Source organism: Atractosteus spatula, chromosome 14 (assembly GCF_055471065.1).
Source record: "Atractosteus spatula isolate fAtrSpa1 chromosome 14, fAtrSpa1.hap1, whole genome shotgun sequence".
NCBI classification, from domain to species: domain Eukaryota; kingdom Metazoa; phylum Chordata; class Actinopteri; order Semionotiformes; family Lepisosteidae; genus Atractosteus; species Atractosteus spatula.
This window is the reverse complement of record NC_142719.1, coordinates 41,419,250-41,445,930: the sequence shown is the minus strand read 5'-3', so window position 1 is coordinate 41,445,930 and position 26,681 is coordinate 41,419,250. Positions and strand designations below refer to the sequence as shown.

Here is a 26,681-nt window from a genome sequence, read left to right as displayed (position 1 = left end):
TTTTTTTCTTTTGGAGGTTAGCTTGTGCTTGTACCATTGAGACAAATCTGAACAACATTTCTTCAACTTTTACTCTTTATTTTCAGTCATTGTTCCATTTATACAGTACAGAAGCAGCTGAGATTGATTTGAGGTAGCAGTCCTAATGTTAATAGCAACTCATTTGACAAAAGCTTTAATATTAAGCTCACCGTGCACTGTGGCTTGTCTAGTAATACAGGTGTGATCATGACTTGGACCGTGACATTATGAGGGTTTTAGTCTGCTAGACTCGTAATGTTTGTTGGATTTTTACTTATTCACCTGTGTTCTAACATAAAAGAAGGTAGAAGAGCTATTCTGAATGCTCTGGATGTATCGCAAGTAACAAAAATAGACCGATAATTGCTTTCAGGTGTTTGTTAAATTTAGTTTAAAAAAAGAAGCAGGAAACAAAATGCCCTACCCATTATTCCAATTGTAACGTTGTCGTCAAAGGAGAACGAATAAACCAATGGAAAGACTGACACTCTGGAGTCTTTCAGAAAGCAGCTGATTGAGATCCTCCAATTAGGACAGCAGTTCTTTACACCAAGGGTTGTGGGAGTGTTGAACAAGCAATCCAGCCATGCTGATGAAACTGATGCCTTGGCTTCTTTCAAGAAAGGGCTGGATGAGATCCTGGGATAATGTAGCTACTACCATCCACTTGATTTGCACGGACCAAATGGCCTCTTCTGGTTTGTAACCTTCCCTAGCTGATGCAATGCCCTCTGTTTTCCAAACGAAAACCATCCACATTGCATACACATCTCTTCTTTCAGCTGGGCTACAAGTTCTAATGTTTAAAAGCTGCCGGTTCTTGCCAGGAGGTAGCTGATGTCAAGATTTGACCAGTTCCAAATGACCCCAGTGGAAACTCTGTATCGGACCGTCTGGAATCCATTCTCTCAGGTAAAAGATCTCTCTTTGTAGGGACTGTGAGCCATTTAGTAGCGAGTGCGATGGGGTTGCTTTGGCAAAGCTACCTTCTGAAAAACGCTCCTGAGCACAACTCTTCTCCTCCCCACTTCTCAAAAGGAAGGGTGCCTCCGTTAGCAGCTCTAAGGAGGAGAGACCAGCCCTGGCTCTTAATTAGCGAGATTTTTCCAGAAGACATTTGACTGAGCATGGCCCCGTCTCACGTCCAAGTGGATACTGGGTCAGATAGCTTGCTTACATGCAGGAAGCTAGTTTATCCTGGGCTTTTTTCCCCCATTTGAAAAGAATGCCAATGAATTGTCTTTTTCTCTCCCACCAGTGATCAACAACAGGGAGGTGTCTCGCATTTTATTTCAGGTGGTAGGCAGATGTGCTGCAGTGCCAGATACGTCTTCAGATGTTTGGGCTTTGTTTATAACCAGCTCATTAATTGTCTATTCGGTCAGTACATGACTCAGAAGCCCAATTGAACTAGATCTGATTAAATTGATTTCCAAGGGAAGAAAGCTCAGAAAGCTGGGGGTAGTTCCTACCCTAAGATTCCTTTGAGAGGTCTTTTTTGGGTTTTGGTTATGCTGTAGTGTTGTTGAATTGCAGGCTTTATTCAGGCAGAGCTAAGGCCATTATGACCATCTCATAACGACTAAGTAAACCTGGAGCAGAATATAAGCTGAACAGTTAAGTGACAAAAAATAAATAAAAAGAGTGACAGACTTACAGTCAGACTTATTGCCATCCAATGGGTTGGGCCCATCCAGTGGCAATTTCTTTCAGCCGGACAGTGGGAGTTTATATTCTGAAAGCTATTTTTTTCCAGTTACAACAATTCTTTTGCTCCAGCATTTCATCTGTTCTTTTCAGAACTGTCTACTGAACTGGCTTCACTGTTTTTACACATTTTTACATATTTCCTTGACCCGTGACCTGCTAGGTCAGTGGCTTTAACTTGAGGTACATCACAAAAATGTTGGCGCCCAGAGACATCACAGACGGGTGAGTTTATATTTAAGATGCACAGAAAATGGCGCCTGATTGGTATTTAATACTAACTGACAATTTTGTCTCCCCAAACCTAGATTTCCATTCATTACACAATGTTTCGATCTGTCACAAGAAAACAGTCATTTTTCATTAAAAATAATGATTTCACTTCATAGTCCTATGGTTAAGAATAATGTATCATTCATTTTCTATAGAATAACAAGCAGACTCGGCACCACTTATCTTTTAGTCGAATACAGGTGTTAGATGATCATTTCTACACCTTTGTTAAAGAAATGGTGTTTTATTCATTCTGCTCTCACACTTCCTTATGCTACAATCAACTCACTCTCGGTTCTCCATGGACTTTGCCATTCCATCATCTGAGCTCTAATTTGTGAAATGCACTCTTCCAAAGCAGGTCTGATCGTCTTCAGAGATCCTGCCTGAATCATTGAGTAGGTAGGTTTCATCAGCTGTAAACTACTGTAACACACAGAGTTTGTAGTTTACAGATTCAGAAATCAAACTCAATCTTTAAATGCAGTTAAGGTTAAAAAATGTTTCGGAAAGAATTGTTCTAATTTCTGAAAGTCGTCAGATGTTGGCTTTGAAATTATCATGCCATTCAATATGTTCAGACTTGCAATTTGAAATCATTTAACTTTCTTCAAGGAGTTCCTCATTTTTTGCAATATTGCAACATTGGAGTGGACACAGAGATGAGACTGTGAGAGCACAAAGATGCCTTCATAAATCAGGTGTTATTGTGAGATTGCAGGTGCTGTGAGACTAACGATAATCTTTAAAAATTCATTATAACTACTGTCTACATCTGCAAACTGATCAAATCGTCTGTGTCTTCTTACAGTATCGGTGAAATGTATTGATTGTCTTTGACAGCATAATCAGTCATTTAAAAAAGGAGCCTAGTATCAAAGACTACGTTCCTGGAATTTATCAGCAATTAGAAAAAAAACTACTACATTTAACCTCATAAAGGTTGCCCATGTGGGGTTCTCCATATCTATGATAATTATTATAATTCATGAAGTCATGACAGATGACAATCAATACACAGGTGTCTTATACAGTAGGTAAGCACCCGATCTGATGCTATTTATACTTGTTGGCATGTTTACAAACACATGAGAATGACTGTATTTATGATTTGCAACTTTATGTGGACAAAGAGAATATAGTTAAAAATGGACTTGTACGTGCGAGAGCGTTCTTCGCCTGCTCTGAGCAGGCAGCAGGACGAGGCGGCTGTGAGCAGGGCACTCCCTTGACGCTCCTCTGCTCTAGTTGATGACGCAGGTCTTGGACTCGGCCTGGGGCTTGCTTGCTGTGAGGAGAGAAGTGGGGGGAGACTGAGAAACAGGACCACAGGAAACAGAAAACAGCTCCGGTCAGCAGGAGGCGCTGTCTTCTCCATGCCTCATGCGCTGCTGGCTGAAGTCTGGTATTTCAGGGTTTAGCACGAAAGCTGTGCTTTCTAAGCAAGTACACAGTCACACAGTGGGAGCTTGAAGGGGAGCTGCCACGCTGTTTTCATAGGAAGAGTCAGCGTTGATGAGTGCATTTTAAATCACAATGAAAGTAAAATGTTCACAGTAACTTGTAAAACAAAACAGAAATTTCCAGGTATGCACAAAGCTGTATTGCAGTTATCGCCTTAGATTCAGAACGAGGCAAGCAAGATGCCGGTGAGGTGAAGCTGCCCTCTGGTGAATACACCAGAGAGAAATCCAGTAGAAATATTGCTCTCGACTTCGAGACGATTTTGCCGACCAGTACTACTTACTTGTTCACTCTGCATGCAGATCACATTGGAGCATTTCTCCTGCGAAATGTCTGCTGCACAACCTGTACTGATTCACTCATACATCACAGTATATTAGTTATTATAGTGAGTAGTGAGCAGGAAGGGACGGTTTGACGTTGCAGTTCGTGGGAACTCTCTCTCTTGCCCGTGGGTGAAACCAGCACGGTTTGCAGCAATGTGGCGACTATACAGAACTTTCACAAATGTCATGATTTTGTGCTTAATTCAGAATCTGTAAAGTTTTGAGATACCGTCAATTAATCTATTTTATTACTCAGACTTAATTTGCTTTCAAGAGGTCTGCTCACCCTAGGGCAACCCTAGGGCAACAGGAGTGTGTCCTCCAGGCACAAGTGTGCTCAACATCACTCAAAGCTGCCGGAGAATGAAGTTTCTCCCCAGCAGGGAGTGATGTGAGATAGACTTGTACTTGTACAAGTAGCTAGGGGCCCTAGGGTGAGCAGACTTCTTGAAAGCAAATGCCCAGCTTTCAGTTCACAAACTGCATTTTCAAATGAAATCAAAAGACACTGACAATTTTTTTAGAACAAGAGTATTTTTTTCTGGAGGACTGAAGCCAGATCTATAGCGCACAGGAGTTAAACGTTAGGCCAGGCGTGTACAGTAGATGTCACACAGTATGTAGAAAGCAGCAACACTATGACGTATAGTAAGTTTTCTTCTAGGTATTTGTTTATAACCGCCACCTAACAGCTTCCTTTAGTGTCCCACAGATTTTCTGTTTCATTGCTTCAAGTTATGAATGCAAGATATCTCCTCTCAGACTAAATTGCCTCATTGCAAGCTTAATAAGTACATGGCTGGTCCCATCCATCGCACTCCCCTCACCGGGCTCCGTTCCAAGCCAGTTCCCTAATTATCTCGTCCATCATCGCTGACTGCGACTCAGTTCTGGCCAATAAATAAGGTGGCCAGCTGGAACAGATCCTCAGGGAGGGTTTCCATACGTTTGCAGGGTATTTTTGCAGCTGTTTTTACGTTTGCTTTACTCTGACATTAATTCCCATGGATGGGCTGCTGCCCTGTCATACTGTCACAATTTGGTCCCCACGTTCAAGAAAATATATTGTCGCTCTGGACTCAGCCCAGAACTGAACATCCATATACATTCCAGGGCCTAAGGGAAGATCCTACTCTGATGGGCCGAAGGGGCGGAGCTCAATGCTTTACTCTTGAACGGAGAAGACATGAGGGCACCTGATACGAGCATTCAAAGCCCTCAAAGACATTGACAAAGTCAAGCCAGCTCAGCAGTCAGCAGTAAAAACCACAAACCAGAGGACCCAGGTGGATCCTACATGGAAGTACAAAGGAAGTCTGGAATAAGATAATCCAGTCGTTTTATCAGACAACACGGCACCTGATCCATGAGATGAGATCCAGAGTTACAGGCCAGACGGGGCGGCCGGTCCCCCACCTTGTTCGGGACGCGTCTCCCGCCCTGCTGATTACCTTGCTTGGCCGCCGCGGCCGCGGCCGCCGCCGCCTCCTTCTTCTTCTTCTCCTCCTCCAGCTTGGCCAGCTTGCCCTCGTGCTCCTCCTGCAGGGCCTTCCACTCCTTCCTGTTGTTGAGCAGCCGGTCCAGCATGGGCGTGATCTCCACGTGGAAGCGGGAGAACTCCTGACCAAAGGGACACACACACACACGCTGAATGAGAACGGGCTTTTCTGAAGACTGCCCAGGTGAGACTTCACTGCTGGGGCCCAGGCTCATGTTACGAGTTTGGCGTCTGGTAAACAAACTGTGTGTGCAGTCTACAGGTGTGGAGGGTCCCAGTATGTCAACATCAACAATAAAGAACCTGCAGAGCTCAGCTGTGATATGTGGAAGGTATACGAAACACAGCAGACACAAACACACTAGTAGCAGCTCATGCAGGGCCTGACGCCAATGGTCATGCAATGGTCATTTTGTTACTACTGGACAATTCCACTGTGTTTGGGGGGGGGGGGGGGCTTTCACCTTTTACCAGGATTGGCAAGGATCTACTGTGTGTCAGGGGTCTCCAACTATTCTAGCAGGTCAGCCTACATCACCTAAATGTTATTTTCAAATGAGGAACACCTATTCGAGCAGTCGATCAACTGAGCAAGTAATGTCTTAAAGAAGGAACGTGGGTCCTCGTGGGCCGAAGGATCTGAGCCGAATAATCTCGAATTACTTAATTGATAGTTTATGCGATCATAGTTGGATTTTCGCAGGTCTTTAGAGACAGCTGATTTAAAGGCTACCTATGAAAACGTGCTGGACTGGGGTTCTCCAGGACCAGGTGAGGCCCTATCCGTTCCACCGTTGAGCCCTGCAGCTCTGCAATCCAGGGGAAGACTGGTTTTGACTGGGTTGTCCCACATGGGCTGATCAGCAGGTGTTGCAGACGGTTCAATGGGTGTGGTCTTTGCCACAGGCCACTGGTGTTTCAAGACAAATCAAGTTTGGGCTGGTGGAAAGGAAGCCAGTATGCATGAACCTGAAGCTGGCTGGTTCAAGCAACGGTTCTTGGAGAAAGCTACATAACTCTGCATCAGACCTGAAGAAATACCAGCAGGACGGCCAGGTATTTCCGCAGGTCTACCAGGTACGAACTCACCTTGTACACAAACGAACAGACGAAATCGATGAAACCGCACTGCAGTTTGGGTAGCTCGTCTGCTTTGTTCCTGTCCATCATTGGCTGGGACACAAAGAGAAGTTAGTACAGAAGTTAGAGTGAGAAACGTGTCTCCAAGTGACAAATGGATCAAACCCTTTTAAGACAACTACAATTAAAATCTAAGTTTAGAAGCGAGGAGCTGTGTCTTCTTGCAGGCTGCAAAAGGAGCAAAATACAGGTCCACAGTGAAATTAGTGAAATGAAAACATTTCAGCTGTAGAGCCCACTAGGATCCCATTCCATGTTAACCCAAGTTAACCTCTATTTGTTCCTAATTTTAAAAGTAACAGGTTATTGTACATTTCTGTCAGTACCCTCCTTTTTTAGCAGCCTGCCGACTGCTAGAGTAAGTATCAGTAAGGTACAGAACGTGCTGCTTTTATTTTTCACAAATAAACTGTTGTGACCTTAAAAGTCCCTGACCTCTCTTTATGATTCAGCGCACGACAGAATGTAATTTGTTTAAGCCCTGTCTTGCAGGAACATTCAGTTCCTTATTTCACTGCGATTGACCCCAGCAGAGGTCGTCTTACAATGGGGTTCTGCTGCAATACGGTCCTCTCCAGATCACCCTGTTCCCAGAACTCCGCCGCCACGGACAGCGCCACCTGCAAACCCAAGTACAATAGTTACTGAACAGCCACACGCCAACAGCACATATTTTAGCATCAATCAAACACCTTGATTCTTGAACTGGCCATACTTCAGAACCTAAGCGATGCTGGGCCAAGGTAAAGGCTTAGAAAAATTATCATGATCCTTTTGAATGTTTTACACATCATTATATACTCATTTCTGCATCATCAGGGAGTTGATGAAGATATGCTTTTTAAAATGTGAAAGTGTGAAGTTCTGTTCTGGTGGACCCACAGTAGATGGTGTAAGGCAGAAAGGACAGACGGTACATTTGAGACCATGTAATTACCTTGCTCTGTATCTCCCAGGGTTTGGCAATAGCTGACAAGTCACAGGCAGTCATCATCATCGCCCTGCGATCAAGAAGACAGTTGACTATCTCAAAACGGTGTTAACCGCTTGTCCTCTCTGTACCACAGCTCTTTTTGAAGTAGAAATGAAGAACATGAACACCATAATATCCACTCATCTGTCATTTTAAAGGAATGTACGCCCTTGTGTGAAGTGTCACCATACACCCCCATTTTTGTGAAAAACTGCCACTGCTAAGCTCCCGCCACCCCAGATCAGACACTACTGGAAATAAAGTTGCATACATGGTGTTGCACAGGCGGCCTCCTGTGAACTTTCAGGAGGTATTATCCTCACATGTCCCAGTTCGCTCACTTCGTTCTGCTGGTTCTGAGCTCCTTTATTGTTCCACTGTGCCACAGGGGACTGAACTTTCAGTGGTAACCTCTTGTGTCTGCAACGCTCTTTCTGATGAAATTAAAAATGCATCTTCTGTTGATGTTTTTGAAACATCATGCCTTAAAATGGATGTTTTCAATGGCCTTTAATTCTTCATTTTTTTTTTTTCCATTTTTCACTTACGTCTGGTTTTATGAGGTTCATTATGCATGCTGCATTGTTTCACGTTGTGTAATTTGTGGAAAGTGCCTTTGGAATGCTCTGTACTAACTGATCGACTGACCACCTACATGACAATCTCCTTCCGAGTCGTCTCCAGCATCATGTACTCGGTCCACGTGTCCCAGTCATCATATGTTTTGGACTGATCCACTATCTTCTGGAACATGGCTCTCTTCCTGCCAGGGGTGAGAGACAGACACGGTGCAGATGTGCCCACAGATGCTTACTGAGAAGACGCAGTGATACAGGGCCTGTGACCTGTGAGCACACTTACTTGAAGTACAGTGCCAGGTCAGTTGCGATGATGGCAATGTCCATGAGATGAATGACATGTTCATGCTGTCGTCGGTTAAGATTTTGGTAGATGTTTAAGTCCTAAATGGAGAACTCTGGGTTAATGTTTCAGGTGAATGACCTTATGAATGCATAAAATATGGAAATACCCCTCCATGTGGTCTATGTCCTGATTCCAGTAAGGATATCAGGGCAAAAATATCAATTTCATTTCCTCCATTGAATCCTATATTAACAGTGAAATGCAAGGACACAAGTGGAAACTACGTGGAAGTGCATTTCAATTTGTGAACAGAAGGCATTTTTACGCACAGGGCGGTGAGAGTGTGGAACAGGGTGTCTAGCCGTGTTGTAATAGCAGGTTAGATAGTAGATAGTAGATACCCTGGCTTCTTTCACGAAACAGCAGGATGTAATGTAATGTAACACCAACGCTACACAGATACCACAGTGGCTCTACCTCATCTCTCAGCAAAGTCTTCCCAAACTCCAGGTGGTGCCTTTCCAAAATGGAAGATCCATGCAGCTTTGCGAGTGGATTGCCAGACCTGAGTGCATAACAGATACCAGGCAGGTGGTGACACACAGCAAGGTGAGCTACACCTTGGTTTCACAAGTGAGCCACAACTAAGAGAGACAGTTAGCAACCGCATGATTCATCACCGCATTCGAAAATGATCTTTTGGGGCTCTTACAAAAATCCAGGAGTTTTGGGACCAAAACTCTCATGGATTCCTGAAGCCCCTGTATGTTTCCTGTGGCAGGAGTCCTGCAGGGAGTTTGCAAGAATCTGCCCCCACATCTCTCCCCCCACATTGTATTGAATGAATATTTAGCTGATTGTACAAGCTTAATGACATTTTGGTAGCTCGGTAGAAGAGGATGCTTCTGATTATTGGTATCACGGTATTAAGAGTAAAGGGAAATTGGCCATTAACAGAACTGTTAATATTGTAGTAGTAAAATAATGTGGATGACCACAGAAACTGCTTAAAGAGCTGTATTACAGTATATTGTAGTTCAAAAGAAAGCTCAGATCATCATGCCCATCTCCAGGGAGGCGGTTAGTGAAGCGCTAGACTTTACCACTGTTACAGGAGCACGTCTTACTTCATCTGGTAGAGGTTGTTGGTTCCCCTGTGGTCGATATCGTGGCAGAACCCGGCAGTTACCATGGCCATGGCCTCTAGGTCAGTGTAGTAACGCTTCAGGTCGCCTGTCTAATTAAAACAATTAGAGGCTGATGAAGTCTCCACGGGAAAGCATCAGAGCATGCACTTGCTGCTTTTAATAACCAAATGCTAAATCTTTGCACTAGATGTTTTGTTCTTCCCCTTGAGGGCTAATTAAGTTCACGTCACTAAGTTGAGTATGTGTGTACTTAACCTCTCCCCGTCTCTGTCCCAGAGAAATCCATACATGACTTCCAATGACAGAGAAATGCATGGACAATATTTTGTCTTCCCCCTTGCTGCTGACGAATGTTGAAAAGGAAGTGGGGAGACGACCAAGAAACATTGTCTTACATTACATTGTGCATCAATCCCCCCTCCCATGTGGCCAGAGGAGTGTAAGCAAAAGGCCTGTAAACTTTCTTCTTTAAAGTCAAGAGAGATGTGGGCATGAAACGCGGGCGTTGACAAGATTGCCGGGGTTAACTTGTGCTGTGCTTCAGAAATCGAAAGCTGTCTCTTGAGGCCTGGATTGTAACCTTCCTCTCCCCTGAAGGTGGCTGCTGGCAACCCCTTGTTTCAGAAGATGTTCCAATAAGTCTTGACTTTGTAACTGCAATCAACGGGTCATTAACATACTGAGGCATATTTAGGCAAACAAGTTACCTAATGAAATCAAGACATTTGGAAAATGTACATAAGTAAACAGAGAGATTGAAAATACAACAAAAGCCAACAGCACATTTCCTATTTAATGCTTCTTAGTATCTATTATACTGTATTATAGGAAAGATTACACACTTATAATATGCTATACATACATGTAGATATAATCTATCTACTGTATGTATGTATGATACCAGATGTGTATCAATTTCAGGAAAGAAAGTAATTGCATTATTAAGCTTGTCTCACTGTATTATGGAAAGGGAATATGTCCCAGAAAGGCTACAGTTTTAATTTTCCTCGTTTTAACTGCTCGGCCGGTGGTGCTGTCAGAGGCGCGGGGCGGGTGCTCACCATGAGCAGCGTGAACATGGTCTGGCCCACGTTGAAGCCGTGCCTCCAGTTGTGGTAGGTGATCCTCCGGTAGCCCTTGCTGACGGAGTACATGAACTTCACAAGAGCCTGGTGAGCACAGGACAGCAGTCACTACCGGCCACCGCGTGGCTCCGGCCTGTCGGCTGTGTGTGCGTTCGCCCCGGCGCGCGAGATGGCAACTGGAAATTCGTGGGGCTCCGAAAAGAACTTTGTGAGACCACCTGACGTGGTCGATGTGTTGAAGGAGCTAATGGGTGCCTGCTTCTAATGAAATCAAAACCAGACTGTAATTTTACACAAAGATATACGTCTGCCCACAGGTAACACGTCACCGAGCCAGAAGGGCAGCAGAGAGTGTTGTCTGGGCAGTGCCTGTCTGTACTGGGAGCTCTGGAAAAGGCCTGAGGCAGAGTCACCCAAACCAAGTCCTGCCTCTGGGCTTTACTCCACCTTGAGCTCCTAGACAATTTAATTAGTCCATGACTACAGCCGTCTTTCCCAGCCTGCAGCAGGTGAGGGATTGACAAGACCTAAAACTCCATCTGGAGCCAGTCTCCCAGTCCTGAACCTTAGGCCACCCTTGTCCTGTCTCGTAAGAGTTCCCTGGCACATCAGTCTGCATGCTATCAGACGTTATGTGACTCTTAAAGGCTGTGATATATATTAAGAATACAGTAAAAAGACATTTCTACATGAAGATTTAAATTGCATCCTCCGAGGTATGAGTCTTTTAATTCATCACTATCATCAGACAGATTAATTTCTTGTGAAAACTTCATTGCTTTGTGGTGTGCAGGTTTTCACATGTCAGGGCAAACATAATTTATGAGTCACTATTTCTGATACAATCATTCATTCTTTACAAAGGGCTGAACGTAAAATAAACTGCATACTATAAACACCTTATTTGTTCAGATTGCAATGAAATTAAAAGAGCTGGTATAATATTGGTAATGGAAAGAGGATGAATAATAGTTGGAGATACCTCACCTACTTTCAGCCGTGTTCCCGTATTGTAAGGGTTAAATATTAGTAATGGACCTTCATTATTTCATTATATCATTCATAAAAAACACAATAGAAAATAATTTCCTACTGAAGCTGCTCCCACCCTCTGTGCTCACCTCCTGCGGGATGTGAAATTTATCCACCACACCCAGCTCATAGTACATTGCAATCCCACATTTCACCAGGTCCAGCTCAGAGTGGTCAAAATCACAGAAGTGGAACTCGTAGATCTCAGATTCCTCTGGGTCTGGAAGCTCTTCCTCCTGGAAGAGGTGGTCAGCCATTGGGAAAGAAGAATCAGACATCCACAAATGTGAAAATCAAAACAGAAATGTAATGCATGTGCAGCTACAGTATGTGACATATACTGTATCGTCATTTCATTTAATTCTCTATGGTTTTCTATGGGAACGGAGTAGGGAGTAGGGAGTGTAATAAATAAATTAAAAAAAGTGATGAGGTGGCATTGATGTCTGTGTTTTTCACATGTACAGCCATATAAAGTAATGTACTGTAAATTGTACGGTACAACAAATAAGAAAATGAAAAGAGGAAAATTGTCAGGAGACTAATGCAAGTATTCCACAAGTATTCAGAGCCAGTCGCAGGACTACCACCTGAGGAGATGCCCACCCCGATGACAGCTGCCCACGGCAAATCACTGTTGCAAATCACGGCAAATCACTCATCAGGCAGACTGAACCCAAGGGGTTCACCCACTTTCCCAGCTGTGTGCAACACAATATGGGCTTGCTGCCATAACAAGAATAAGGGACGATACAATCTACGGAATCATTTATATTTATATCAATCACTGTACTTCCCTGGCATATTAGAAGACCAGGTTCAGAATTCCTCACTGCTGTTGTGTATCGGTCAGTATTTGACAGTTCTGCCTGTTTTAATTGCTTTCTGATTTCCTGTCCTCTTGTGCGTCACACGACTCCGCACAAAGTCACAATGTTTGGGTAATGTCGGCAGCCGTGCAGGTTACCTTAGAGCGTCTCTCCTTTCGACTTCTCCCCCCGACCCCCGAGTCCTGACAAGCACCCTTAAACTCACCAGAATGGCGAAAAGCTCGTCTTCCTCACAGTCCTGTGGCTCTCTTCCGTACACCTCTTGTGTTTTCTACAAGCAAAGCAAACCGCAGAGCGCGTCACACTTCCAGCTGAAGGCCATCTCTGATGCACCAAGCTCTTCGTTGTTTAAACAAGCCTCTGTCACATTCACAGCAGCCAGACCACACTTGTCCCAACTCTCTCTCCACGTTTCAGCTGAGACTGTTCTCTGCTCCACACAGCATGATCAGATTGCTTCGTGCCACAGCCTGCTCACTGTTCACATATATTGTGCTTCTGTCATTCAGCTTGTTATGGTCTTTGTATCTTGTTCTGTATTTGTGCTGCACTGCATAATGTGTGAGGTTTTGGCAGTACCTTGTATCAATGCTAATCTGCTGTACTCAGGACCGCTCTGTAGGCTTATATAACATTTTAGTTATATATATTACATATTCATATAAATTAGAACAATTTCTTTAGTTCGCTTTTTAACAGAGGACCCAAATTCTATGTAGAAAACATTTATAACCTCTAATATATATGGTTTTCTGAGCTGACACCCTTAACCAAGATGACATAATATATACCAACTCAATACTGACTGTAACCGGATGACTATACAGCTACACAGGCCATTTAATACACTTGCTGTTTCTTCAACACATTTATTGGTAACTGTTGCCTGTACACTAATTTGCTAAAAATTAAAACCCCAAAAAATACCCCACAGAGAAAAACATGCAGTTCTGTGGGTTTTGATTATGGTGTATTTAATTCTAACAAGTGGCAGATGTTTTGCTGCTGCATTTTTTTCTATGAAATGCCAAGTCTCATTGTTTTCCATCTGAGAAGTGGTCGGCTTTTGTGCTCAACTGTAGAAATACAACAGTACAATATTTTAAAATGTGAATGCAACCATATTACATATTAACAATGTCAATATCCTGGTAGAAACAGACTCCCTAATAATGAGTACAGTACCATTTATTTACCAGTATCAAGGTGTTATGGTACACAAATACAAATACTCTATAAATGTTCAAAACCTATATAACAGACCTGACCCTGCCCTTTGAATATGTATACAAAGAAATCCGCAATGACAATCAAAGATAGGAGATTCTCTCAAGTCTTACAACAAAACGAAAAGCTACTCAAAAACCACCGCAGGCCCAGTGCACGCCCTTCACTTATTACACCATTGTGAGAATGTGCGCCGGTGAATGAATCTTACAATAACTCCAGGCCCTTTGGCGGCCTCTAGTGGTAGGCTGTGCGTAATTACAGCTCCTGTTAAGGTCAGTGTTTTTGTTGGCATTTGTGCCGATTCAGAATCAACACTGAGATAGCAACTGACATGACCTGGGCCTGGTGCATATCCAAAAAAAAAAAAAACCCAACCACTCCTGTTTCATTTTGTAAGGCTTGAGAAATTCCCTATTGAGATTTTTTTTTTATGTTTCTACATTTCGTTTTCCCTACCAAGATGAGCTGGAGCTCGTCCTTCCTGCACTTGACGTGGTAGAGGACCATGTCCTGGAAGATGTCCTTCCTGTTCTCCAGCTTGTTCATCTTGTCGTACGTGTCGGTATTGAGAACCGACCAGCCGAGGAACTGGGCGAGTGACTGCAGGGGAACGCGGAGAGAGAGGATGGACAGGCGTCAGCCCAGCTTTATTCTTCCAAGTGCCATCAGTCATCACAAACTTTTATTTGATATAACACCTATAAAAGTGGGCTTCGTCTGACCTCTAGTGGGGAGGAAGTATAGTGCACCCTGGCAGCTCAGACTGGACTACATGTGTCGTCCAGACAGGTCTAACCTCCTTGCTTAGTTGGCAACTCGAGTTGGAACAGAAAGACAAGAGACTACGGCCTCCAGGAATCGAGTCAGAGACCTAAACAGTAAGTACTTCCTCACAGTGCAGGAGATTAGGACTCCCAGAATCATCCCAAAAATACCTTCTTACACCTTGCTTGCTAACTCAGCATAACTTTAAGGCAAAGACTAATGAAATATATTTGTATTTGTCAATACAAACTCACTTTCAATGATTGGGATCTCCTTCCAGTATGACACTGCATGTTAGTAATTGAGGTTTTTTGAAAACGAAATTGGTAGGTTAATGGGTTTCTAGCCCTGGTGTGAGTGTGTTTGTGTGCTTGTGTCTCTCTGCCCTATGATGGACTGGCATCCTGTCAGACTGGTATCCTGGACAGATGGACAGATGGATGGAGGTCTGCAAACACCAACACCAAAGAGCAGTAAAGCAAAAAAATAAAACATTGTGAATCTTCTTCAAGACATCACAATCTTACGTTTTATCTAGTCAATTATTTTATAGTCAATTATTTTATAAGGATGAATTATGAGCCTAAAGTTTCCATTTCTTAGTGCTGCGTTACTGTAGTGGAAGCGTGCTCGTCGGTGTGGAGCACCTCCATGAGCGTTTCGTCCATTTCGTCGAAGGGCTTCCCATCCTTCCTGTTGTAGAAGGTGGCCACGCCCACGATTTCCTCTTTCTTGTTGACAATGGGCATCGAGAGCACATTCTTGACCACCCATCCGGATTCATCCAAGGGCTCTTTCTTGAGAGAGCACAAGAAGGACGACATGAGGACGTCATTCAGATCACTATCACTTTATCGGCCATATACAATGTGGGTACTGTATTAGGAATTTGTCTTTTCGCATACCCCAGCTTACTCTCCATGATTCAATACATAATTAATACAGTAGGTAACTCACCATGAGTAGAATCACAAGATCATATCGCAGTCACTGTCTTCATATTAAGGATCTGGAATTGTTTTTTATAATTCATTTGATGTTATTCTAACTCTTGAGCCTAACAAAACTCTTTTTACATTACTGTTCTGATGACATGAGGATGAGAATACTGCTTGTTCCCTCTGTGAATTAGCTGTACGCACTGACAGAGCATTCCAAGGGTTGAACTTGTGCGGCTTGCCTGAGTGACACTGATCGTTAGACGTATTCATTAAGATTTGCAAATATTCAGTGCTTTCGATGTTTGTTGCTACGGGTGGCTGTGATACTCTGTATATAGATCGGGAATAATTCAACATTTTACCTGAAATTTAAAGACGTCATCTGCTGCTGCATTCATTATGTTGCAAATCTATAAAAACAAATGGAAAAGAAAGCAATTATTGAAGCTGTTTTTTTTTTTGCTTGTGTTCACATTCTCATAAGTTGACTGTCATTATCATCTTATTGTTTAGTTCCCAGTGCAGGCAAGGCGGAAATTAAATGCGGATGTGCTAAATAAGCCACAAGCAGGCTGTTTGTGAAGTCAGTCGATATGGTGAAAATGTGAACTGGGCATCCTTTGATGCAGAGCCACTAGATATAAACATGCTGAGCCTGAAGATTCATCCCATGCTGTCACTGAGAGGCTGAGGTTTATATCTGGCTGCTGAACCAGGTGTGATTCTCCTCTCTGATACCAGTTTACGAACTAAATTCCAAAGGCCACTGTGTTTAAGAAAGAAATCATTTTAAAAATTGTACTACTTCCTCAACCCTGACAGCTCTTACCAGCCCAGTTTCAGCCACGTAGGTGGGCAGCCCACTGACAAGAGCCCAGTGATCAGCAGGTGGGTTCCTGGAAAACAAACATGCAACATCTGATCTAAGTGAACGTTCATATGGCTTTGAGGCTTTAAGATTTCATTCTGTATATCTAATTTGAAATCCTGTTACCTGAAATCCTATTCCACAGTAGATAATGAATGTTAAAACTCAGAGCCAACTTAAAATTGCATTAATGTTTTCTTTCCAATAGAGACCCAAGGTTACTTAAATACATTATAAAAAAGATCTGATGACTTACGGAATGACTTTGATGTCTTCCTTTCCATGCAAGATATAGTCGATGACTTTGTAAAACACAATTTCCTAAAAACAGATGAATGTGAATCATTGTCTTCTGTTTAGACCAATAAGGCATATCCAATAAGAGATACATAGATTGTAGTTCTTCATTTATTTAAGTCTAAATTAATTGCAAATTAAACTACATATTGTTTAATTATGTAAAATTTTTAAGCATATGGACTACTTTTAAAAAGAAAGGTACCACTTTAAAATCAATGATTTCATTTCCCATTTCTGGGTTGATTCTGTGGTTTTCATTACTGCCTTACAACATGCGATATCTCCCCAAAAAAATACTGTAAAATAAAGACAATACTTTCAAGAAAAAATAAGCTTTGTGGACATACCAATAAGCAAACACCAAAAAAAGAAATCTGTAGGTCAATAATAAATGGGCAGCAGTGTGGAACAGTGGTCAGGGCTTTGGGCTCCAGACCTCTGTAATCAGACTGTTGTGGGCTCAGCTGCTTGAACAAGGTACTTCAACCGCACTGTTCACATAAGATACCAAGCTGTATAGATGGAAACTAAGGTTGGTTGATTTGGATGACAGCATCAGCAATTAATTTTAAAAGAGTACTCACCCTGCCGTCTGGAGTTTTGGGTCCAGAGTATGGAGGTACTTCTCCCATCAGCACTGGCCAGAGATCGAAAAATTCCTGCAACAAGAGAGAGAGCTTAGCACAGCACCCTATCACACCCTCCACTGCCTGACAGCTGAGTCTGGACTCCTGCCCCTCCCACCCTCCACTGCCTCACAGCTGAGTCTGGACACCTGCCCCTCACACCCTCCACTGCCTCTGAGCTGAGTCTGGACTCCTGCCCCTCCCACCCTCCACTGCCTGACAGCTGAGTCTGGACACCTGCCCCTCACACCCTCCACTGCCTCTGAGCTGAGTCTGGACTCCAGCCCCTCACACCCTCCACTGCCTCACAGCTGAGTCTGGACTCCTGCCCCTCCCACCCTCCACTGCCTGACAGCTGAGTCTGGACACCTGCCCCTCACACCCTCCACTGCCTCTGAGCTGAGTCTGGACTCCTGCCCCTCCCACCCTCCACTGCCTGACAGCTGAGTCTGGACTCCTGCCCCTCCCACCCTCCACTGCCTGACAGCTGAGTCTGGACTCCTGCCCCTCCCACCCTCCACTGCCTGACAGCTGAGTCTGGACACCTGCCCCTCACACCCTCCACTGCCTCTGAGCTGAGTCTGGACTCCTGCCCCTCCCACCCTCCACTGCCTGACAGCTGAGTCTGGACTCCTGCCCCTCCCACCCTCCACTGCCTGACAGCTGAGTCTGGACTCCTGCCCCTCCCACCCTCCACTGCCTGACAGCTGAGTCTGGACACCTGCCCCTCACACCCTCCACTGCCTCTGAGCTGAGTCTGGAGACCTGCCCCTCACAGCCTCCACTGCCTCAGAGATGAGGCTGCCTCACTTTCCTCTGGTTGACCTGTATGTCTACAACATAATGCTCAGAATTCTTAATACTGATAATGTTTTCAGCTGACTTAGCGTGCCACTCTGTCATTAATTTAATTAGACTATTTTGCATTTGTGCACACACTCCTTTAATGACATCCTTAGGCCATACTTGTTTTCTCTCTTTTTTAAAGTAATTTGGAAATCTGTGGATTTTTATAAACCCCACATTTATTTTAACAATGCTCTGTCTCTTGTACTGTCCAGGGTTTCACAACATTAGACAAAAAAATAACAAATCATCTTATTTTATTATAGAGCGAGTACTGTACAGTATATACTGGAGAAGCATTTGCTCTTGCCCTAAGATATGGTATCTGAGTAGGTAGCGATGGTAATAAAAAGCCTTGATTTCTTTCAAGCAATGCATTCCACTATAATTAATTACTTGATCAATCTCATGTACTCAGTTGATAGTAACTTAAAGAAGATCTCATCCTGCCCATTCTTCCTAGATCCCAGAAAATGGCTGGAATATTGTTTCAAACAGTCCAGTAGCCTGTGGCCTTTGCAAATCTAAAGTGGGGAAGAGGTTTTTGGCCTTGTTGGTGACAAAAAGCAAGGAGATCTCGGATCCCAGTGTTTTGTGCTCACCTTAGTTTTGGTCATATCGAGGAGGCCCACAGAGTAGCGGTCACAGTTCAGGAAGGCCCGTACTGTATAGAGGGCCTTGTGGAACTGCCGCTCGATGTCAGTGAGCTCTTCAAAAACTTTGCTCGCAGACCAAAGCAACACCTGTCAGCGAGGGACAGAGAACAGCTTCAGATCAGTTCGACCCATGCTGAAGAACGACTCTTTGTTGAAAAGGAACTTGAACAATCATCTATCAGATCATTCTTAAACATGGAAAACTGTAGGCTTTCACATGAACACCAGCGTGAAGCCTTGAAAATAATCGACTATATCGAGTAATAATTATGCTGGATGTGTTTTCGACAGGGTGCGTTATTTAAATGAACAGATCTGATCTTCTGTGGGCAAACATTCCGATTGACTTCTATTTTCATTGGACTTTTCGACCAGTTGAACTGCAGTGGAAAAGTAAGGACTTCTATCACAGAACAAGACAAGATTGCTTCACCTGTCCTCGCCTGGTTTCGCAGTTGTGAAGGTAGCTGAGATGGAAAATCCTCAGAATCAAATTGCCGAAGTTGAGATACTTCATCAAAGTCTGCAAGAGATGGCAGAATCACTTAATGGAGAGAGTCAGGTAAACAAAAACTCTGTCGTTTCCAAAAACTAAATTCATCCCGTAATGACTGGAATATAGATCAATTATCTAATGGAAAATGAACATGGACAGCCGTTGCATCATGCAGGTGGGGCTGCACATTGGTGGGGGTGGAGGGGATCCCCATTACCTGTAAAGCGCTTTGAGTGGAGTGTCCAGAAATGCGCTATATAAGCATGAGGAATTATTATTATTAGTGTTTTTATCCCGGGCAGAGTGGCATGTTGCTGTTTTTCACAAGGCTCTGAATTAGCTTGATAAGAATTCAAAAAACAACATCACCAAGCCTCAGGCTTTTCGTTGGCAACCTTTCCAGTGGAGTAGGTACAGTATGTCAAAGCTCAACGTGGTCCCAAATGCTGGTTATATACTGTGTACCCCAAACACAATGAGCACAGGAGGAACAGGAGGTGTACGTTCACACTGTGTAATAGACCCCGCAGATGACCCGCTGTATGTAAACTGGACCTGGAATCCAGCCCAGGGCATGGAGGGCTGCTTTGTCTGCAGGTTTTGTTCTACTGTAGTCCTTAGCGACAGAAATCAGCAAATTTGTCGGCTTAATTGAACCAGTTTAGCAGTTTTCCCCAGCTACAGACACTCCAGCGCACCAGTGCATGGACTGGACAACCCCTGGTTTATGCTAATAAATGATATTGAAAAAAACATTCCAATAAAAAAATACTGCAGAATTATTCTCGGCATGAATACAACTGGTGCTCACCAATGTGACTTGGGGTCAATCACAGCTGCTTCTGGCAAAGAGATAATCCCATTCAGGCAGCGCCATCAGCAGCATTTATAACCAAATTGTGGAAACAACGCAATCCCACATGAGCAGGTGTAACCATAGCAGAGGTTTACTGTTTCAGGTTGTGATCCCCGATGACCATATCCTTCACGGGGTGTAACTCCCCAAGCTCCAGATATGCACCGTACTGTACCTCCTCGTCTTTGGCGGTGAAGTGCGGTGCTCCAACTTTGTTAACCGCCATCATGACCGCCACCATGTCTTTGCCGTTCAGAATGGGCGTGGCCAGGATGTTCTTGGTTTTGTAGTCAGTGAGTTGGTCCACGAAGTCGCTGAAGTTGCTGTTCTGTGGAAGAGGCCAGAGAAGAAGAAAAGCATGTCACTCCTTGTTCCTGGCAAATGCATGAAAATGCCTAAACTCAGGCTGAGCCTCCTTGCTCTCTGTTTCTACAAATGTCATAATAATTCAAACAATCTGTCAATCTATTTTTATATAGTACATACATCCTGCATAGTATATCACTTCAAAGAGCTTTGCTGGAAAATACAGTATGACATACAGTACAGTACAGTACATACTGTACAGTGTCATAGCTTACTGTGTTTGGCTCCGGCTTCCTCCACAACCCTGTACTGGATATAGAAAATGGATGAATATATAGCGTAGTAGACAATAGTTATCAAACATAAATTATTGCATGAATACAAAGATTTTGAACAAAATCTTACATGAATTAAGATCTATGTAAATCCTATGTAAATAATTTCGCTCTTTGGCCTTAGAAACAACAATAGTAAAGCTGGTTTTCCATTAAATGGCATTATTAATTATCAAAAGGTAGGCAGTGTGTTCTCATGTCTTCTTTGATGAAATATGGACAAGTCTCCAAACTACAGGCTCGTTTTAACCCCAGCACTTCTGCCTGTCTGTCTGTGTCTGTCTGCTCATGATCCTGGGGTCCCTGAGGCTAATGTACCAGATGCTGGTGTGTTGGTGGCTGCTCCATTTGTTTCTAGGTGTATGTATATATGTTTTTTTTTGTATCTGTGTCAGTGCAACTCATTTAAAAAGCAATGCAACAAAAAATATAATCTCACTCAACTGCCTTATATTCATGCTCATCGTGAGGTTATGATATTATAATGTTCAAAATGATTTACTGCCCCTTTTACAGTCTACATGACACCAACGCTAACTCACCATCCCAGACCAAACTTGTCTAGTTTTTCTTATTTTCTGTTCCCACACCCCTGGCTCATTTGAATCAGGAAACAATTAATACTCAACATCTGTGCACGACATCTGGGGGAGACAGCACAGATGTGACGGAAGAGTTGTAAGCCTCTTCAGTGAACTGTGGGGGCCCCACTGACCAACGTTTCCTTGAATGACTTATTTTGATTAGTTTCTTTCGAGGAGTAGGACCTGCTGCGCTCAAAGTCTTTTTAACATGCTGTGGAGCAGTCACACTTGTGCACCATGGTGGGAGTGCCAGGCCCCAGTGTTTATACGGGATACTGTCAAAGTAAATAAGTCTCCATACAGTCTCTATACGCTAGACTTGTAAATAAGTCTCAAGATCCTCCTCTGGGTTTAAACACTGTACGGAAATAGAACGCAAAAAGGTCTTTGGAAAGAAGCCGTGTCAAACAGTTTTGCTGACTAGATGAGCTGCGACAGCTTCGAGGGCATGCCCTCCAAAATAATCCTGGATCGTTCTAATTAGATCTAGGATTATAGGAGTTTAATCTGTTTCCATTCTAGTCTGCTCCCCAGGCCGAGGCGGAGGAAAACCTGCGGTTCTGCGGTGCCTCATGCCAAGAGCCTGGGAGAGAGGCTCAGAGTGGAAGAAATGCTGCTTTGTTCGATTGGTCAGAAAGGACAGGGCTGTATTGTGTTCACTGACGTACAAATTCTTTTAAAAGAGAGGGGTGCCCAGCCACAGCCCTTCAGGTTTCATGGGATGTCTCCAATCAGTTGCTAAAGATCACCTTAATCCTGATGAATTAAGCCAGTAACAGGTTCAGTGCAATTATCCCTTCGTGATGTTGTAGCTCCTTTTACTTTTCCCTGGGTCTCATCACTTCCAGTTATTGCCCTAGTGCCTCTCCAAGACCTGTCTGGAAACCAGGGATACTTCTGCAGGGTCTCCCGAATCCATGTCGGGATTGATGGGAATCCCTGTCACTTTTACAGATGGGGACACCTGACAGGTCAGATGCTCCACTTTAACCAGCACAACCCTGAGACAATAAAAGGTTGCAATTTATTATTTTAAAGATAATAATGTGCATTATGGAACTGGACACCATATATGGAAACCTGTGCATTGTACACTTTAAACACAGTATACAGTATGTGCAGTACCTTAGGTTCTAAAACAGCATGGTAATGGAAAAGAAACCGAATTCCTCATCATTTCCACTCAAAAACACTGAGTATCAAACCATGGATATTGCACCATATTTTCAGACCTTGTAGCATTTGAACATCCTCTTTCTGTAAAGAGCTCAGCATGTTACTTATTTGGTAGGGTTTCGACAGTAACATGTCAGGGAATTCACGCTAACAATGGAAACAGAAATCCCACGTCGAAAGATTTTTATCACATGCGCTGTTGAAGACTAATGTAATTCTCTCCTTTTTCTATTACAGCATCTGTTACAAAAATAATTGCACAATTGAATTATGTTCCTATTTACCTTTTTATATTAATACATGTCTTTTTAAGACTTTTTGTCATTTGTCATACAGCGTGCTGGATATCAGCAATCATTGATGTTAAATGTTAAGTTAAAGTTAAGTTAAAAGAGGTTTAAATCTGGGGCTCAGAAATGAAGGCTCTTTATACAAAGAGATATACAGTAGGTGTCTGGAACAAGATACCCAACTATGTAAGGAATACTGATTGCTGGGATCCTTCAGAAAAGGCTGGATGAGATGCTCAGATTAATAAACTAATAGCAAACAGCAAACAAATGAACTACATGGCCTCTTCTTGTTTGTAACATTTTTTATGTTCCTATGCTATAATGTACAGGGCACAATTTCTTACAATATAATAATTTCATAACTCGGTTAAAGTAATAAACATCTGTCCCTGTATTTCTATTGCTGTACACAGTTCTGACAACTCAATTATTATCACTTCATTCAACCCAGATAAATTATGCCTATGGGGAATACTCTACCACCTCAGTGTTTTGTCCACCTGTATGGTCTTATACCCTTTAAACAGTGTGACAGGGTGAGTCCGTAAGGCCTTTAGCCCTTCTGGCCTCGCAGCTCTGGGTTGGGTAATGAGGTGCAGCAGACCAGCTTTTCATGGAGAAAAATCCCAGGAACAATCTAGGGTAACTATTCAGTACAGGAGTTGCAAATTCAGATTTAAGCCCCTTATAACTCATAAGACATAAAGACAGCAGGGATCCAGTTCTTTAAACTAACATTGAATTAACGTAAGCTTCAGGTGAAGTATAAAAATAAAAGTAATGATATGACAGTTAAATAAAATATTAAAAAGTATTCATTTCTTCTTTGCATTTCTGCTGGTATTTTTAGAAGATGACACTGCAGGTAAACCAGCACAGTGGTGCAGTGGTTAGCATTGCTGCCTCACATTTCTGGGGCTCTAGGTTCAGCTCTGGACTGGACTGACGGCCTGGCTTTCTGTTTTGTTTGGGAATGAAGGTGTGTGGTGGTTCTGGGAGTGAGGCGGGTGTCTGTATGGCATTTCATATGTTATTCCTGCTAAATAAAGTCACTCTCTGCACACTTCCTGTGTATTAATGCAAGTGGTAAACACGGGGCAGACAGAATGTCATTCCTTACTTTCTGAAAGAACTTAAGATCAAGGGGAAAAGGTTCTAAGCTAGAACTCCATGATCTCTGACTCACTCCGAGTCAAAGGACCGAGTCTACAACCTCTAGACAGCATCTGGATACCTGCCCTGCGGCGTCCAGTCTGTGAGCACCCCACTGCATATGGCCTCTGAGGCCTGGCTCACTGTGATTAATCTTCCTCAAGAAGAAAGCTTGGCATTTGAATCACAGGCTTTTACATCTCAACTTTAAAAAAAGCTTCTTGGCAAAACATCTAATCAATCTCGGATTGAATCTTCTGCATCTCAGAAGGGAAACCTAAAATCTGATTTTCATGGAAAAGAAATCTGAGTGCTGGCATGAGCCCAGTCCCAGGATATGTTGGCACGACAGACTGACAACTCCTTTCATCAGCCAGCGGCTGCTCCGGTACTCTTCCGCTCACCTCTCTCCTCACACGAAAGCCCTCTTGCAATCTTGTATTTCACTTTTTCTTTTCAGGGAGGGGTTAAACTCTGCTTATCCTTTCCTGCAACCTGCCCGCTGTTGCACCTCCCCACTCTAATCTCTTCAGAATTCACTTTAAATCACCACCTACCTGTGGTACACAAACAACTGTACTTCCAGTTGGAAATGGAATCTCTTAATTGAATAAGCATATTGATGTGGTGGCGAAACCCTTCTTTAGGAACAGGTTTTGAATGTGAATGAACTTTCACACACACACACACGCCCAAGCCAGACAAGTCCAGCAGCCTTGGCTGACAGATGCTATTTCTGTAGCTGCTGTACAAGTTTGCAAACTCCACCTTCTGTCACAGAGACATATCCTAGTCATCGGATGTGCTACTGTGCTCTGTGAGTGCAAATGCCACAGACACAAGCTATGCGGCCAGATCCCCTGGGAGATAGTTGAATGAGAGCTGTGGTTTATGAAACTCCTAACAAGAAAATCAGTAAGGTTACTCACAAGACTCACAAGACTTTTTCCGTAGACCACCTGGTTATATACAGCAAGGGGATACAGAATCCAGTCCTTCACTGGCCATGCGCAGACAGCTAACCTCCATGCCTTCGGAGGGTCCTCCGTTGTGTTTGCGCTCTTCCCTGTGAATTGCTGGGAAGTTAACCAGAACGCCATGGGACGCCCATGGGGCTTTCCTGTTTTAACCGCTATAGATCCCGGCTCTGGAAATCTAGGGAGAGCTCACGAGCAGGTCTCAGGCAACAGCGCAAAGAAATACACAGATACACAGATTTAACATACACAGATATAATAAATATATACAAGTGGAAAAGAAGCACCTTCTTTTTTCATTCTAAAACAGGCAACCCCTTAATCTTCACTTGTGTCCTCCTCTCACCCGCGTGCCTGAGGGCTTCCTCTAGACTGATAAACTCACTACCATTCACCGCGGCACCAGTCATCTTCTGACGCTTTTCCTTTTTTACTTTCGTCCCCCCAAGATGAGCAGATAGTTGTTGAAAAGAAACTATCGAAAGTGGCGTCCCACCGGCATGCAAACCAGAGGTTCAGAACCACAGTGTTTTTGCGAAGCTCCCTGGCTCCCCAGAAAGAACACCAAGGACTGGTGGATCTTCACCCAGTCTGGTATAAATTACAATGCGTAACAGCTTTTACCTACACAAAATCCCCAGCTCCCGGGGCAGGGGGGTTCTTTTCTCGAAAGGAAAATCTTTTGCACAGATTTCGGTGCCATTTCTAGAGCTGTGCTGGCTGGAGCACTCTGGGTAGTGCCCCTTGCCGAAGCTCAGAACCGTAGCATCCACACCCGGGGTCTGAACCCACGTCCTCCAACGTCCAGAGCTTTGACCACTGCCGCGCAGAAGGATCGCTCTTTTCCTCGACCGGGGGCTGCTGATTTGGGGGTGAAAGGCTTCCCTTTGTACAGCCCCGGAGATCCCCAGGGGAGCCCCCTGCGCCCCTGAAATCCACCTGCAGTACGTTTGCCCAAACACACACGTCACTGGCACGAGGTCCAGCACAAACGTGCGGTCAAAGCGGTTACCTGAGTGACGTCGGGAACGTTGATGGTCTTCTTGGAGGTGGCCACGTAGCCCACGATCCCAGTGTCCAGCGGGTACACGATCTCGCTGTCTGGCGGCACGAGGCACTGCTCCAGCGTGGAGTCCTTGTGCACGTTGAAAAGCCGGGTCGCGAGCTCGCCCGTGCCGTTTCGCATCCTGAACATGAAGAGGCTCATGCGGTCGGCCGTGAGCAAGAAGCTCAGGTGCCGCATCAGGTTGAAGATGGACTTCTCCATCTGCAGGTTCTCCTGGATGTCGCGGATCAGGTCGAACACGATCTCGCTCTCCTCCACGCTGGTCACCTTGTGGTAGCTGCTGAAGTCCACCTGCATCGTTTTGCACGACAGTATGCTGGCGATGGCCGCCGGCCGCAATTTGTTGTCATAGTACTTCTTGGCGAACACAGGGTTGCTGTCCAAAAATTTCTCAGCCACTTCTGCGTTGACTACGGCCATTTTACAACAAGGGGTGCACCTCTTTTCTGGGGCTGGGGGAAGAGAAGAGCAATACTGGGAGTACCTCCAGCAGAAAAGACCCCCCAGAAATTAATCAAGTGTCTTTCACAAAACACTCTGATTTCTTACTGGGAGTGTAATTGTGCATTGCATTCGTGACTAGAGGAAGGAGAAAAAGAATGAAAATGTTTTCATGAAGGGATGGAAAGATCAAGGATATCCTCCGGCAGGGCCCTCGGCTCAGTACTGGAAGTGCACAATCAGGACAGGCTCCATTTCACGTTATTCCTGCTGGTCCGTGGCAGCTAGACTGTTGGGCAGCTGAGAAAGAACAGGGATTAGCAGGATTGTTTTAAACAACCACATGGTCTCCCCCTAATCTGGCATCCAATTACACATCAGGATTATGGAATTCACACATCTCACC

General features: G+C 43.9%; 1 protein-coding gene across 1 annotated transcript; it reads right to left on the bottom strand.

Moving 5' to 3' along the window:
• Nucleotides 1-67: 67 nt before the first annotated feature.
• pde6a (phosphodiesterase 6A, cGMP-specific, rod, alpha) lies at nucleotides 68-26,334 on the bottom strand. Its single transcript, XM_088932399.1, has 22 exons — nucleotides 25,781-26,334; nucleotides 20,121-20,273; nucleotides 19,027-19,116; nucleotides 18,540-18,680; nucleotides 17,050-17,124; nucleotides 16,422-16,486; nucleotides 16,127-16,193; nucleotides 15,660-15,707; nucleotides 15,004-15,153; nucleotides 14,048-14,191; nucleotides 12,567-12,632; nucleotides 11,621-11,767; nucleotides 10,476-10,583; nucleotides 9,394-9,503; nucleotides 8,744-8,831; nucleotides 8,264-8,364; nucleotides 8,058-8,165; nucleotides 7,367-7,430; nucleotides 6,975-7,049; nucleotides 6,379-6,462; nucleotides 5,243-5,411; nucleotides 68-3,289 (listed from the first exon to the last, which is right to left on the bottom strand). Exons 1-22 carry the CDS (start codon nucleotides 26,252-26,254, stop codon nucleotides 3,246-3,248), a joined length of 2,571 nt encoding a protein of 856 aa, XP_088788525.1. The 5' UTR covers nucleotides 26,255-26,334; the 3' UTR covers nucleotides 68-3,245.
• Nucleotides 26,335-26,681: the final 347 nt, after the last annotated feature.